The 14,014-nt window shown below is 36.0% G+C and overlaps 1 protein-coding gene and 1 non-coding gene across 6 annotated transcripts in view; one reads left to right on the top strand and one right to left on the bottom strand.

Moving 5' to 3' along the window:
• Window positions 1-768: 768 nt before the first annotated feature.
• Window positions 769-841, bottom strand: TRNAF-GAA (transfer RNA phenylalanine (anticodon GAA)). Its single transcript has one exon. It is a non-coding gene; the product is annotated as a tRNA-Phe (tRNA).
• Window positions 842-2,717: 1,876 nt separating this feature from the next.
• Window positions 2,718-14,014, top strand: part of LOC105058704 (calpain-type cysteine protease ADL1) — a 34,721-nt gene continuing 23,424 nt past the window's right edge. For 2 of the 5 annotated variants that reach the window (XM_073249498.1, XM_073249496.1), the window contains exons 1-11: window positions 2,721-2,892; window positions 3,043-3,235; window positions 3,314-3,494; window positions 4,576-4,826; window positions 6,233-6,415; window positions 6,544-6,679; window positions 6,898-7,028; window positions 7,156-7,270; window positions 7,369-8,407; window positions 8,522-8,632; window positions 10,994-11,052. In XM_073249498.1, coding sequence (XP_073105599.1) covers window positions 3,367-3,494; window positions 4,576-4,826; window positions 6,233-6,415; window positions 6,544-6,679; window positions 6,898-7,028; window positions 7,156-7,270; window positions 7,369-8,407; window positions 8,522-8,632; window positions 10,994-11,052 — 2,153 coding nt within the window. In that variant the 5' untranslated portion in view covers window positions 2,721-2,892; window positions 3,043-3,235; window positions 3,314-3,366. Of the gene's footprint in view, window positions 2,893-3,042; window positions 3,236-3,313; window positions 3,495-4,575; window positions 4,827-6,218; window positions 6,416-6,543; window positions 6,680-6,897; window positions 7,029-7,155; window positions 7,271-7,368; window positions 8,408-8,521; window positions 8,633-10,993; window positions 11,053-14,014 lie in introns of all 5 variants that reach the window. The other 3 variants (XM_073249500.1, XM_073249499.1, XM_073249497.1) reach the window with 3 other exon arrangements.

Genomic DNA, 14,014 nt, shown 5'->3' with positions numbered 1-14,014 from the left:
ATTGAATTTAGGTGCTTTAATTTAAATATTTCTCTTACCTTTCACTTCAAATAAAAAATAATAAAAAAAATTCAAATATATTAATAATCATTAAACATTTATTTTTGTGAATAAAAATACCATCTTTGTTAGACTTTCAGGTTACAACACTTTTTAACCTACTCGTTTGTAAATTAGAAACCTTAAAATAAAATAGATAGATAGTTAAGAAAAAGAGCTACCCAAAACTAAAAATAAATATTTATATTTTCATGAATTTTAGCTTAAATTAATAATCTTTTTTTTTATTATTATGAGAGTTTCTACCTTATATTTTGTAAATTTGAAAAGACCACATAATTGGCATAACATATAGCAAATACTTAACAGGAGGCATTTACCATTTTAAAAAAATATATAGTTTTTCTAGCAAATGTTAGCTTGCATTTGATTTTCAAAAAAATTGAATTTTATTTTTTAATATCTATATTGTCACAAATTTTAGCTTGAATTAATAGTTTTTGGATTTTTTTGGTTATGGCATCTTATAGAAATATATTTTGTAAATTTAAAAAGAAAACATAACTTGACATAAAACATGTGCAAACACTTAACAACAGCTTATCATCAGCTTAAAAATAAATATTTAGATTTTTTTTAGCATTTTTAAGATTGATTTTAGATTTTTTAATGTATTTTTATATTTATAAATAGATTTTTTATTAATTTTTAATGTATTTATATTTATAAATAGATTTTTTTTATTAATTTTTAATTTATTAAAAAATTTGCGGTGAGCGTGGATCGAACACGCGACCTTCAGATCTTCAGTCTGACGCTCTCCCAACTGAGCTATCCCCGCAACGCGGAAATACCATATCACGGATATATTATATATATATTTCCATCATCACAACAACGCCGGATCTGGTTTGGAAGCAGTGGAGCACGGCTTTAGGAACTTTGTCAGTCAACTTTTTAGTAACTTTGACTCATGTCAGTCAACTTCGGTGAGCTCATCTGCTTGTTTTTATTTTTTTTTGGTAGAAATTTTTGGGATGCTTGTTGACCGGGCCATTCCGAGGACCATTCGAACGACCTCAGCGAGTGTGAAGGGTTTGAACGCATGCGACGACAATTCTGGATCTCTACACATATATATTTTTTTATAAAAAAAATTGACTAGGCCTGACTGCCAGGACTTTGTTACTTCAAAATAGATTTTTATATTAACAAATACAATGACGTCAGATGCCACATAGAGCCATGGTCATAGGCTCTTGCATTATTACACACAAATCCTCTAGGTAACCGGACTGGAATTCGTCTTGGCAGAAACTGGGATGAATCTGACCCTAGTTTCCCTAGGGCTTTGCTTGGCCCGGTTAAGACCTAGATGAGTTAAAACCAAAAGTTCCACAATGCAGAGTCAATCTTGAGAAAAGCACGTGGTAACACAACCAAGTCGTATATACTTGTCACCAAGTACTATGCATTCACAGGCTGGATAGTCCAAAATGCTATGGTCAAGTTCTTGGAAAAAAAAAACTCCATTTGACTATGAACTTTTGTCTTGCTTTTGGAAACTTTTGGACCACGAGAATCAATTTTAGAGAAAATATCACTCGTTTTCTCACAGGAAGAAAAAAGAAATGTCATTTGATGGATAAGTTTTTGATGCAGCAAAATGGAGGTTAAAGAATTGTGGCTTTCGATTTAAATGATAACTGAAAGAGATTAATACAATGGACAATACTATGCAAAAAAAATTGAATGGTGTGTGATGAAATAAATTGGTCCCCCTCTCTACTCTCTCTTGCATGCGTGTGCTTGTGAGTGTCCCCTCCCTATACTCTCTTTGTAGGTTGGACTAAGATTCAAGCATCCAAATCTAAGTTGATGCACACCACGTGTGTGGCATGACATCATACCATCTAAGATGCTCTGTTTCTAGCATTGGATTCCATGTGCAATTAATCATAAGTACAGTTTACCAAAAAAAAAAAAAAGAAGGGTCATAAGCACAGATCCGAATATCATGCAAAAAGCCAAAAAGATAGGAGAAGGGAGATAGCAAATGGAATAGACATGACATCTTGATTCTTCATTCACCATTCTTTTCTTTTTTGATAAAAGTTCATTCACCATTATTTAATATTTAAATTTCTCTACCAAATGACCGTTTGCAGCCGTTGAACCACTCTTCACAATTTACATTTATCCAATCCAATCAAAATGTTTTAAAAGACAAAAAACAACTACTTGTATAAATTTGATGACACGCATCCCATTCAAATTCATGAAGCATAAAACGCCAAAATCACATTCATTTTTCCTGAATTATTTAAATCGCACCGTCAAACAATTGGGTGCTCGATAAAGATATTTTGACCAAGACTTTAATTTCATGACTTATACTAAAGTACAAACAAGGCTTGTGGGCTCTTTTGATTGGAATGCTATGAAATTATTAATTTGTACATACTTCATTCATCAATTCCACATCTTCAATTCGGGTCAACCTATAACAAATGTTACCAACCCATATGTTTATCAATATGTAAAATTATCGAATGATGGTTTATTTATATTAATATAAATTTCCAAGCGAAGCTAGTTCTTCCGCCAAGCACGCAAGTATACGCGCATGTTAGTAGGTGGAGGAAGATTAAGCTAAAAGCTAGATGAGGAACACCATAACGCGGAATCTCGGGCACTTAAAATAATCGGCAGTTCCTCAATGTAGAGCTTTCTTCTCTCACTGCCTCAGCATAGAAATTTCCCAGCGTCACCCTGTCTTCCAACTGAACCCTCTCTCTCAATTCTCAGGGTTTTCTCACTGTGAGAAACCCCTTTATCTTTCTCGATTCCTCGGGTTTCCGAGGAGAGGATTCGCGCCCCGGGAGCAGAAAGGTACGACTTTTGCCCTCCCTCTAGGTAACTCTGCTGTCTCTTCTCCTAGCTCTAGCTCCGCCTCCCATCACAGGGTTTCTGGGATCGATCAAGACTTCTGGTGCCCCTTTTGCTATCGGATCTTCTTGACCTATGTCGTCCTTTTAGCAGGGTTTCCCAATGGTGTCTTGAAATATTTTGGGTCGTGTCTGTTCCTTTCTTCGGCATTTTGGGAGAAAGAAAATGCTGATTTTTGGAAGCTCTGAATGCGGAAAATAACGGAAGTATTTTTTTAGCTCTGGGTTTCTTTTGGTTGGAAGCAAGTCTGTGCCTGGTCGAGCTAGAGTTGCTGACGTGGATACTGGTTGGTCTTAGATGGTTTAATTTGGTTCATATTTTTCTAAAGCTTGAAGCTTTTTCTGTTTATTTTACTTTCTTGCAGACTTTTGGTATTATTTCCATGGTTTGATTTGAAAACGAGAGGGGGGAGGGGACATGGAAGGGGATGAGCATCATCAGGTCGTTTTAGCATGCAGTGTCTGCGGGGCTCTTTTCTCCATCCTAAGTCCACTCAGTGTTTGGATTCTGTGGGCCGTAAATTGGCGGCCTTGGAGGATATATAGGTATTGTCTGTATACACTAATTATACCTTTGGGTGCTATTTTTGTTCGACTACTGGTGTTGTTATGGATAGTGGTTATCGATCAGCTTCAACTCTAGTCAAGCATGAAATGAATGACTAAACATATAATTATGAGTAAATAACATCATGCTTGGATACCTTGATTTATAACCCAATGGACAAACAAGACATTTCAATATTTACTTGTATAAATATTTTCATGCTGCCTCATGACTTTAGCACTGGCGGAATTTATAACCATATCCTGCATTTTAGAAGTCAGCTCCATGACTTCCTCCTATTCATCACTCATATCAAGGGCCATGCCCTTAATTCAGTTAAAGGCTCCTCAAATATCTCCCTTTTTTTTTTTTGATTAGTTCTTGTTCTGCTTGTTCTAACAGTGTCCCTTGCACCCATCAATATGACAGTAGCATTGACCCTGATTAATGATTCTCTATGCCCTCAATCTAGCCACATGTTTCTTCCTAGATGCTGCATATCCATTGCAGATCACTTTAGAAAGGATTCTGGCCATTGTTTTGGCATTATTATGACCATTATTATGGCCATTGTTTTTTGCAGGTGCTACTCTTGCTTATTAGTACCCTGATTTAGTAATTTTTGATGAATTTGCATTGTTTTGAACTGTTGATACCAGGTTTAAGCGTGATTGTAGAATGTACTGAAAACTTGTTGAGTCATAAATAGATTCATAAAGCGAATCCCAAGTAGATGCTTTAGGCTAAGTCAAATGTGCATTGTTATTGTTATCATCCTCTGTTTCCCTATGTCATGCCTTGATAGTTTTATCTATTTTAAATTATCAACTTAATGTGCAAACTGATAGTTATGCTGAAGGATATTTATCTGTGTGCCTGTGAAATCTGTGGCATTTAAATTAATCTCAGGCTCTCGCTTTTAGGCAAAATCAACTAAGATTTTAGGGTGGCTCTTATCATTTTTCAGCCCTTGTGATATGTATTTATCTATATGATGATTTCATAGTAGACTGCCTGCAACTGTTTCTTGTCAAATTTGATTCCTGTCCACTTATATATTTTACATTCTTCAATCCTCAGTTGGATATATGCAAGAAAATGGCCAGAAATTATCCAAGAGCCCCAATTAAGTGCAGTCTGCAGTTCTCTATCTATATTTGCATGGTTGATTGTTCTTTCTCCCATTGCAGTTGTAATGGTATGGGGAAGTATACTTATTGCACTTTTGAGTCGAAATATAATTGGATTGGCTGTAATAATGGCTGGCACAGCTCTTTTGTTGGCCTTCTATTCTATAATGCTTTGGTGGAGAACACAATGGCAAAGCTCACGTATGTACATTTCCACTCCCTCCTTATATGCTGCATGTTTACTTTAATAGTATGGACTTGGGATTGTTTTCATTCTTTTGCACCGGTGAAAGGTTTTAGAATTTGACATGCTTCTCCAGTTCAAGCATTGTAAAATTTTCTTTTGAACAATTCTCTTCCAATTCAACTAAAAAATTTTTGAGGGTAAATATTCTTGCCGTCTGCTTCTTTGGTCATGTGATTTCTTTTCACCCATTTGGAGTTGCTTTTTTTTTTTTTTCCTTAAATTCACTGGTGCATATGCTGTTTACTTGATTCTTGTCTATTCACCACACATTTTTTTATCATCTCTTGCATAATGCTTTCTGTGGTTTGAAGGGAACACTAGCTTTAACCTTCTTTGGATGCCAGCATAATAACTACTGGGCAAATTGATTGCCTGTGAGATGGGGGTTTGTTGTTTATATAAGAAAATGCCAAGACATGAATGACATGCATAATTTGAGAGTGCGCACGGGTGATTGCCCTGATAACATCTAAATGACTATAATACTTTATGAAATTTGAATAGGAGAAGTATAATCATAAAACCAGGACAATAATGTATGATATGGAAAAGTACAATATGTGTATGATATGGATTTTTAATCACAAAATCAAGACAATAATGCTTGTATGAAGTAGTGCCTAGCTGAAAAGAGAGGCATATTTACTGGTTAATGTTCTGATTATGCCCATGGTTGTTGATCTGCTATATTTTGTATACTACTTGTTCACAGCATATGTTCCTAAGATATACTAATGTGCCATAATAAATGCAAAAATTTAATGTTCACTAGCAAGGCACTGCTTTCATTCTTCTCAAATCTAATAGCAGAACCCATTAGATGCAATTTTTTAAGCTTAATAGCTTGATGAATGTCCTCCACAAGATCTTGTCTACCATGTTGATATCATATCTAAGATATGAGGTCTTGGATAAGACCTATTCTAGAGACATTTAATAATGGCTTTTGTTATTAATATGTTATTGATGGTGTAAATGTTGAGCTTGCTGTTGAGCCTTGAGATCTCTTTTAGCAATGAAGATTTTCCTTTTCCTCTTCTATTAGGAAGAACCTTTTGAGCTATTAGTTGATTAACCTTATGTTGTGCATGCACACAACACTAAATTAGTTGACTTTCCACAAGCGGTCATGCTTTTGTTGCATTTCTTTGGTCAAAAGGTATGCATGACTTATAGACAGAAGGGAAGCATTTTTAGATCACATGCACAAGCTAAACAGCTGTCAAATTTTTTAATCTAGTTCTCATCATTTTTTTGGTCATCATAGTGCTACCACTGCAGCTTAAGACATAGATACGTCATTTGGAAAACAGTAAAAACAACTACACAGCATCACTCGCTATTAGTTTTCTCATTGCAGGGGCAGTTGCTTATCTTCTTCTCCTGGCTGTAGCTTTACTTTGTGCATACGAACTTTGCGCTGTTTATGTCACAGCTGGTGCAAGTGCCTCTGAGCGATATTCACCATCTGGATTCTTCTTTGGTGTGTCTGCTATAGCACTAGCAATCAACATGTTATTCATTTGCAGAATGGTTTTCAATGGTAATTACAATTTTTCCTTCTGTTTTTCTTTGAGATCCTTAAGTTTTCTCTTTTTTTTTTTTAATTTTTGGTATGTAGAAATACATGAGGTCTTGTGCCTAATGTTTTTATAAATACTTATGTATCAGGAACTGGATTTGATGTGGATGATTATGTGCGGAGGTCTTACAAATTTGCATATGCTGATTGTATTGAAGTGGGTTCTGATGCTTGCCTACCTGACCCGCCAGATCCAAATGAGTTGTACATGTGGAAATCCAGTAGGCAAGTCCAAGCTATTGGTTCTTCTACTCATTCATGATGTTTTATTTATGAAGAGATGAATAGAATATAAACCAGTGTGGAACCCCAGTTATATTATTGAACTTTTCAATGTATTCTGCTATGTTGGCAGTTTCATAATCCATGATTGCTTACCTTCTTATTTTTTTTTTGTGTTCTAGTATAATTTTTTCCATTCTGATCTTGTATTTCTACCATAGGGCTTTACATCTAGGGCTCCTCTATGTTGGTTCACTGCTTGTACTTCTTGCGTACTCCATCTTATATGGTTTGACAGCCAAGGAAGCACATTGGTTGGGGGCAATAACTTCAGTTGCTGTTATTGTTCTAGGTAGTTTTTTTGGTCACCTGTACATACATACACACATGCATAATACATACATACATACATATACACACATAATATTTCTACCCATGAATTTCTTTTTGAAGCTGCATATCTGTTTCACTTGTCACAGATTGGAATATGGGAGCATGCTTGTTTGGGTTTGAGCTCCTCAAAAGTCGAGTGCTGGCATTGTTTGTTGTTGGAATGTCCAGGATTTTTCTTATCTGCTTTGGAGTGCATTACTGGTAGACATTTATCTTCATGCACACTTTTATTTAATATATATGGTTGTAGATAACCATTTTTTGATGCTTCTGTCTAATGAAATTATTTCATCTTTTAGGTACTTGGGACATTGCGTAAGTTATGCTTTTGTAGCTTCAGTATTATTGGCTGCTGCTGTTTCTCATCATCTATCTGTCTCAGACCCCTTGGTTGCAAGAAGAGATGCTTTAAGAAGCACTGTAATGCGCTTACGCGAAGGATTCCGGCGAAATGGACAAAGTAGTTCTTCAGGCTCTTCTGAAGGTTGCGGATCCAGTGTGAAACGTAGTAGCAGTAGTGTTGAAGCAGGTCAGCATGGTAGTGCTATCGAGGCTATCTGCAGAAGTAACTCACATTTTGTTAATGTTGGTAGCAATTGGAGTAATTGGCTTCTTGGTCGCTCCCGTAGCTGCCAAGAAGGTGTCAATTGTGACAGGAACATAGACAGCGGCACGGCAAGTTTAGCATTTCGTAGCAATTCATGCCATTCCATTGTTCAGGTTTCTGAAATGGTCGCAGCATCTGCTGATAGACATTTTGATCACAGTAGTTCACTGCTTGTTTGCTCTAGCTGTGGATTGGAGAGCCAAGGCTGTGAATCAAGCAGATCAGTTGCTACTTCAACAAATCAGCAAGCATTGGATTTGAATTTAGCTCTAGTTTTCCAGGACAGGCTACATGATCCTAGGATCACATCTATGTTGAAGAGAAAACCAGGACAAGTAGATCATGAGGTGATTAGTCTGCTAAAGGATAAAGGTCTGGATCCAAATTTTGCTTTCATGCTGAAGGAGAAGGGTTTGGATCCTAGAATTTTAGCATTATTGCAGAGAAGTAGTTTAGATGCTGATAGAGATCATCAAGAGGCTACAGATGTTGCTGTCACTGATTCAGATAGAATGGATACTATTGTCCTGAATCAAATATCTTTATCAGAAGAACTTAGGCGCCAGGGTTTGGAAAAATGGCTTGACCTTTCCAGGCTTATATTGCACCAAAGTGTTGGCACCCCAGAGCGTGCTTGGATCCTTTTTACTTTTGTCTTCATCATAGAAACAGTAACTGTGGCAGTTTTTCGCCCAAAGCCTGTTAAAATTATAAATGCTACACATGAGCAGGTAAAAAGACTCTTTGATCCTTAAAACAAAAATCATGAGTTTTTATTTCAAGCTTTTGAGATTATTGCAGACTTGAATTGTTGCTAAATATTGATCATTTACTTTGATCTGCAGTTTGAATTTGGTTTATCTATTCTGCTTCTCTCCCCTGTTGTTTGTTCCATCATGGCATTTATCTGGTCTCTTCATGCAGAAGACATGGCCATGACTTCTGGACTCCGCAAGGTGAACTGAACAACTGGTTATATTTTTTATTTCAGATGCTATTTCATGCGGGATTCAGGCTATTTAGATATCGGAAATGTTGCTTTTCTTCTTCCCTGATAAGATGATATGTTAGAGTTAGCGGACAGATTAATCTTTTCATCCAAGCATTTGGTGTGTTTTGGTTTGTATTTTGAACTTTATTCCTGCTGGATTAATAATTTGTTTCTAACTGGTATTCTGCATTTGGATATAAGAAGCTAACTTAGCTGGTTGGATTATGAATCGATGTAGTCATTGAACTGAATTTGCTAATTTGTTATGAGAAAAAGGAAAAAAAAAACCGTAATATAGTCTTATTTTCTGAAGGCTGAAGTGAGGTGCTGGACTTCCAGTTGTTTAAATGAGTGTGGGGAAAACATCTTGTACATCTTGGTGTCTAGCATATTTGTATTTTTGTAAACTAATATTAACGATAAGGTTTCAGATTGTAATTATATTTCAATGTTTTGTGGGAAATGTGATCATCCACATTTTGTCATTGACAGTGAAGTTTGTGACATTATATATGATGTAATCCCGTCATTTTTTTTTACTTGCCATGTCCATATGTTTTAATTTGTATTCTCTAGCCTTCTAAAGATTATGTATATTCTAAATTGACAAGCATTCATTTCCTTTGTCATAAATATTATAAAAACATTCCAATTGCTTAGTATTTTTGAATGCAGCCATGATCATTTGATCATTCTGTTTTTCTGATTAACTTCAACATGCAATTTATATCTTCATTATTTTATTTTCATAAATGTAAAGAAGTGTGTGATTTTTTTGGCTTCTAACTTCTAATTTTTCAACTGTAGTTTGTTTAAAAATGTGTTGTATATCAATATTTTTTTGCTAAATACTATAATGACTAATGACAAAAAAGGAAAAAGCCAAAGAATTATCCTGAAATTGCATATAGATTTCAGTTGCATGCTTCATTACTCTTTGGGACTGCATGTTCCTTTGCTAGAGCACAAGAAATTTAAAACATATGCCAGTTTTAGGTGTCAGGACTCTAACATTGGTGAGGTTATCATTTAAAGTTGGCAATTAGTGTGCATGTCCATTGTATTGGTTAATGCAAATAAGAAAATTTTGTCTGCGAGAATATATCAAGTATGGAGTAAAACACCTTCTACAAGGGAACCGACATTGTGATATAATTGGATTCAGAGGAGTCTTTTACAAGCTTGTACCATCATCCTTCCTCCTGCCTGAGGACCGGAGTTCTCTATCTTGTTGGCCTCCCTCTTAAGCAAAATGGAGTACCTTAATGGGTGATTTTCCTGACTTTGTTATAATTTATAAGAAAACAGAAGTTTTGGCAGTACACCTTGTGGATCACATATTAGCTTAACCAAAGAATCAAACATATATAGAATTTTATGGTTATGTTGGTACTGGCTAAAATGTTACAGCTTGTAGATTGAGGTCAATAAGAAGCAAACTATTTGATAAAGAGTATCAACTGCAATGGTCATCCTAGCATCATTTATGGAATTCACCCATTCTAGATTGTGTGAGATGTCATAAAGGCAAATGCTGAACTAGACTTCTCAGTTGTTACAGATAGTTCAAAAGTATTACACCAAAATTACCATTGATGAGCTGATTGAAATTTCATACTTCCTACTTTTTCTACCAACTACATATATTAAATTTACCACCAATAATTGTGTACTCCAAAAAAAAAATCTTTTTATCGTGGCACACATTATCATAAACAGATATGCTGCCGTCTGCAATTGCTTCAAAGAGACAGAAGCTAAAATATCTTATTTTTCCCAGTATAAACCATTTTGGATGGCCCTATATTGATGAATAAATGTATTTTGCACTTCAATAAAGGACATTATGCACTCAGTATCCTCTTAATTATGCGTAATTTTTTTTTCTTACAGTGACATGCCCCACCTGGAACACTTAGCTGAATCTAGCTGGCACTGTAGTTTGTTGAGCTAGGTATACATGAAGTTCATTTCATTTGTTGACATAGTCGACTTGAGAGTGTCGAGTCGGCTTGCTGAACTTCGTGATAGCTGTTATAACTTATACGTAAAACAAGAATAACCATTAAAGTACCATAATATTGCAAGAGCATGACCAGATTAATTATTTTCATGACCAAATTAATTATTTTCTGCATGCCTCTCATTAGTCATAAATCCTTTTCCAATGTTTGATGTTCTTCCTCGCTGCTGAATGTTTGTTTCTTCTATTCCCGCTTTGACTGTGGAATTAAATAAATGCATATTTCTACAGCTGTCTACTTTTTCATTCTATCTTGTCTACTATTTTTTCGTTGTTGTTTCTGACTTGGTTATATATCTTCAGTGTGGTTTTGTCGCTTGGCTTCTAAGTACTTGTGTTGGTCTTCTTCTCTCTTTCCTATGGTATGTTTATTTTCTTTCTTCTCATCACAGACATCTATTGGTCCTCCCCCCCACCCCAAGCGTTATACTTAACATCGTTAACGTTAAATGCACTGTTTATAAGTAAAGTGAATACATGTTCACCATACATGATTTGCACTGGATCTTTCAATGCTATCACATGATTGCATTACTTTTGAATAGATTCAGCATTGCTTCAATTATGCTTTTATGAGCTATGGCTTACTTTTGCTTTGAAATGATTATGATAATCCACTTATTTAAAAATGAGTTTGTAAGATATGATTTTGCAAAAAGAGGAAGAACAAAAACCAAAATGATAAAACACAGGGAAAGATGGCCCGAGTGAGTCATCCTTACAACCAAACTTTGGAACTTGTGATTTATTCCCTATCTGGAGCACCACACAATTTCTTTCCTCCAAATTTCCCACCATGTGTACTCAGTGGCTCCAGTTGAGCTGTTGTTCCAAGGTGAAAAAACAAGCCTCCAGATCTATAGCAAGCAGCATTAGAATTGCAGATGCCAAAATTTCTAATACTTGGTGAACTCAATTAGGAAATGTTAGAGAGCATATTTAACATATGTCATTTGACATATGTTATTCTTTATTATTTCTTTATATTTATAGTTCTTCTATTTCTGTTTTTTTCTCCTCATTAAACTTTTCTTTATTGTATTTTTCCTTATAAGACTTTCGCTTTTTAGGAAATCTTATTTTATTGTATTTTTCCGTATAAGACTTTCTCTCTTTAGGAAAATCCTATTTTATTATATTTTTCCTTATAAGACTTTTCCTCTTTAGGAAAATCTTATTTATGTACACTCCTATATATAGGAGTACAAAATGATGGAATAAGATCATATCAATTCTCTCCCATTTTCTATTTCATGGTATCAGAGCCTAAGTTTTTCTAGGTAAGATTCACCACCATCTCTTCTCCTATCACCTTCTCTACTTGTACATCAACCTCTCCTCTCTCTTTCCTCTCCTTTCTCGTTCTTCTTCTTTTGTGTTGATTTAGACAGAGGGACTTCCTCTACTGAGTAATGTTAAGGGGGAGGCGTCGCTTCTTTCTCCTTTCCCAGTCTATCGGGATCGGGATCGGATCTGCAGCTCGCTGCAGAAATATGTTTTGTGGCTTGCCATCAGTTTAAGTTCCTTCTGTGCTTGCCTATATGTGGTGATTTTGGCCTACCGAATCTACCACATTAACTGCCTGTCTCCATACTATTTTGATGGCTGATACCACTCCAACGATCCCTTCAACTATTGGATCTCTGCCTCCCTCACATCTGCAAGGTCTTACTACTATTAAACTTAATGGTAAAAATTATCTTGTATGGGCTTGAGCATTCAAGAAGTTTGTTAGTGCATATGGCAAGCTCCATATTCTGATTGATGATTCAATTCTTTCTAATGATGTGAAGTACAAAGATCGGCTTAAGGGGGACTCATGTGTTTACACTTGGTTGCTAAACAGTATGGAGTCGAATGTTAGTGCTAATGTGGTGTTTCTAAACACTGTTAAAGAAATTTGGGATGCTCTTAAGGAGATATATTCTCATGTCAAAAATTTATTTAAAGTATTTGAGTTGTCTCAGCAACTATTTTCCCTATGCTATATCGGTGGATCCTTAGCCGACTTCTATGCCAAGTTTAAAGGGCTGGGATGAGCTCAATATCTATCAGCCATTAACTATAGATGTAAGTGTAATGAAGCAGCAACACGAAGAGTTTCAAGTGGTTCAGTTCTTGACTACCCTTCCTCCTGAGTATGCTCCCATCCGTGATTAGATTCTTCGTGATGACTCCTTGCCTTCTCTTCTCTATATTCTGTTTTTTCTTATCTTTAGCGAGTTCCTGCTCCATTTTCAAAATCTGAAACTATTTTTGTTGAGTCTTCGACACTTATTGCTGGTAGTCATGGTCGCAATTTTTTGTCCGACTGTGGTTGTGGACGTGGCCAAGGGAGAAACCGTGGTCGTGGGATTAGTTCCAACGGACGAAAATGTACTTACTGCAGTCGTACTAATCACGTGGAGGAGAAGTGTTAGGAGAAGCATGGTAAGCCCGATTGGGCTAACCAAGGTATTGCTCTAGAGTCAGGGGGACCTGAGACTACTATTGCACTCATCGAAGTTGCTTTTAATACTTTGACTATTTTCTGGGCAGACTTTGAGCAATTGGTCCGTCAGGCGACTCAACTATCTTCTGCTTCTTCTTCGACTCCTCCCATAGCATCCTTTGCCTCAGGTAGCATTGCTTTCTTGTCTGCCACTGCATTTGTGCCTTCCTCTTGGATCATTGACTCAAACGCTACATCACATATATTAGGTGACTCTAGACTATTTTCCTTTTTGTTTTCTGTTTCAAAAAATCATCCTCTTGTCTTTCTATCTGATGGCAGACAATCGCCAGTATCTGGTTGTGGTTTTGTATCGTCTACTTCCTCTTTCTCACTTTCCTCAGTTCTTTATGTGCCTAAATTTTCATTAAATCTTTTGTCAGTCAGTTCTCTTATAAAGTCTTTAAACTGTTCAATCACCTTCTATCCTTTTTATTGTGTTTTTCAGGATCTCTTGACAAGGAAGATTGGTGGGGGCCGTGAAGGTGTTGATGGCCTGTATTTTCTGGATGTTCCAAGATCGAGAGCTTTTTTATCTGTGGTGAGTCCTCAGCAATGGCATTATTGGCTTAGGCATCCATCTCTCCAAAAACTACATCAAATTGTCCCTCTTAATAAGTCATCGGTCCTGTCCAATTATGAGGCTTGTCAGCTTGGAAAACACCATAGGTCAATGTTTCCAAAGAGAGTCAATAAAACTAGTACAAGGTTATTTGAGTTGGTTCACTTTGATATTTGGGATCTTTCTAGAGTCAAGAGTCATACTGGTCAAATATTTTGTGACCTTCATTAATGATTTTTCTTGTATGACCTAGGTGTTTTTATTAAAGGAA

The sequence above is a fragment of the Elaeis guineensis genome, chromosome 15 (assembly GCF_000442705.2).
Source record: "Elaeis guineensis isolate ETL-2024a chromosome 15, EG11, whole genome shotgun sequence".
Classification (NCBI taxonomy): domain Eukaryota; kingdom Viridiplantae; phylum Streptophyta; class Magnoliopsida; order Arecales; family Arecaceae; genus Elaeis; species Elaeis guineensis.
This window is presented reverse-complemented; position numbering and strand designations above follow the sequence as displayed.